Source organism: Mandrillus leucophaeus, unplaced genomic scaffold (assembly GCF_000951045.1).
Source record: "Mandrillus leucophaeus isolate KB7577 unplaced genomic scaffold, Mleu.le_1.0 Scaffold929, whole genome shotgun sequence".
NCBI classification, from domain to species: Eukaryota; Metazoa; Chordata; class Mammalia; order Primates; family Cercopithecidae; genus Mandrillus; species Mandrillus leucophaeus.
The window spans coordinates 114,295-116,362 of NW_012110130.1; the positions used below are offsets into that span (position 1 = coordinate 114,295).

At 42.1% G+C, this 2,068-nt stretch overlaps 1 protein-coding gene across 1 annotated transcript in view; it reads right to left on the bottom strand.

Moving 5' to 3' along the window:
* Nucleotides 1-2,068, bottom strand: part of FRMPD1 (FERM and PDZ domain containing 1) — a 53,694-nt gene that overhangs the window by 26,074 nt on the left and 25,552 nt on the right. Inside the window, exon 5 of the mRNA XM_011970110.1 lies at nucleotides 916-1,023. Coding sequence (XP_011825500.1) covers nucleotides 916-1,023 — 108 coding nt within the window. The remainder of the gene's footprint in view (nucleotides 1-915; nucleotides 1,024-2,068) is intronic.

Consider the following 2,068-nt stretch of genomic DNA (forward strand, 5'->3'; position numbering starts at 1 on the left):
CCTGGATCCTTTGTTAAAATGGCCATAGCCCCCACCCCCTCTAACTCCCCCGGCCTTTGCTGGTCTCTATGGTGAGAAGACAAGATAAGGACAAGTTTTGACTTTAAAGTTTCAAAGTCTAATATTAAGAAATTCAGAATGGCAATAGTTATAGACTACTGGGGGAAAATGTACAAATTATGAATAAATGCGCCTTTCATCCAGCACTCCACATTAAAATCAAACTCTAGCCAACATTTTCCCTTCACAAATTTGTCTTCTGAACCCCCAATCCTGGGTCTCTCCATATCAAAAAGGACTAGACAGCACGTCACAGTGAAAAACCAAAGAATCAAAGTCACATGGACCTGGGCTCCTGCATTTTCCCGCCATGTGATCTTAGAGTTAAGTCTCTTAATCTCTCTAGGCCTCTGCTTCCTCTTTTGTTAAAACATCTCCTTTGCAGGGTATTGTGATGACTAAGGACTGTGTACACATAAAGTTTAGGTCACATAATAGAGGTTCAACAGATGATGGGCTCTTAAAAATAAAAAGCAATCCCATCACCACTGGCACGATTATCAATAGATCACCTTCAGAGGGGATAATACATTTGAAGATGTACAATGAGAAATTAACTATTGGAATCTGTTGAAATTTCTTTGGCAGAAGAATGGAGTCACAAAACAATAGAGGGCCAAACCCAGTGCTCTTCTTCCCAGTCCCCACCCATGGCCCAGAGCTCCCACCAGCTCTCCCAGTCCAGGGTCTGCAGGCGTCTGACTGGGAAGGTGCACAAAGCCTCTTGCAAATGCACTGCACTTCCTCTGCATCCTCTCTGTGCTGTGGAATTCCAGAGGTTCAGGGAGTTATGTGCCAGAAGGCAGCTCACCAGCTTCATAAGGAGTAATTTCAATCACTTGACTAGTGACACACCTGGCTGTGTCCACTGATGAGCACTTCTTCAGCAAAGTGCACCTTCACAGGGTTGGTCTTCAGCCTGGCTCTCTTCTCCTCGGTCAGGAAGGACGATTTAGGCACTCCCTGAAAAACATTAACGTGATACATTTTGGAACAGTGCTTTCATAAAAGCCAGGTATATCTATCTTCTCATTTCTTAAAAACAGAAACTTTGATAGCTGTTGCAGATTCAATTTAAACCCACAGGAAAGGAGGATATCCCATTATAGATATTTTCATAAAATCTAGGGATCCCAAGCCAGATAATGTTCTCATGTATCTGAGAATAGTTGGACATTCAGCATGGTAGCAAAATAGCTGTGATATGATGAAGACAAAGAGTTCTGGCCTGTGAACGGGACGATCTGAATTCCAACTCATGTTTTACTGCTCAATAGTTGTGAGAACTATCTCAAACTCAAATTCTTATGAAAGAAAACCAGGTAGGTGTGTAAAGCACAGCAAAATAACTCTGTGTGACTTTGGTCCAGTCCTTGCCCTTCTCTGGCCTTCAGAGTCTTCCCATCTGTATAATATAGGAGTTAGTTGGGGTTCCCTGAAACTCTGACCCTTATGACTTACCCTTGGCCCCACTTTGCTCTTATCTTTTGTCAGGTACCCTCTTTTCCCAAAGAAGTGAAGGGAGTCATCACAGGTTGGTATGAGTATATGGTGAAATGTTTGGACTAGAATGTATCAGGCCAAATTGTGACATTTGCTGAATAGCATCTTACATGATCTTCTAGACCAACAGGCTGTGACCTTCCTGGATGAAATCCTGATACACTATTTTCCAGCCTAACATCCTATGTTCCCTTGGTGTGGACAGTCCTTTAGGCCAGCCTCTAGAATGTTTCCATGTGTAAGAGTACCAAGATGAAACTCTGGGCCACATTCTGTGAAGATGGGAGAAGAGATACATAACAACAATCAGGGAAACTCTTAGAAACAATGTTCGTAGACTCAAATACCAACAGACCAAAGCCATGAAGTACATGAAGTGAACAAGTAGCCCTGAAATTTTAATGCAAAAAGGTAAATGTGATTCTCACGGATAACTGGAATCTTGGCAGGACAGGATTCATGACTATGACTCACCATCTCAAATATATAATTTGCTTTAAAAAAA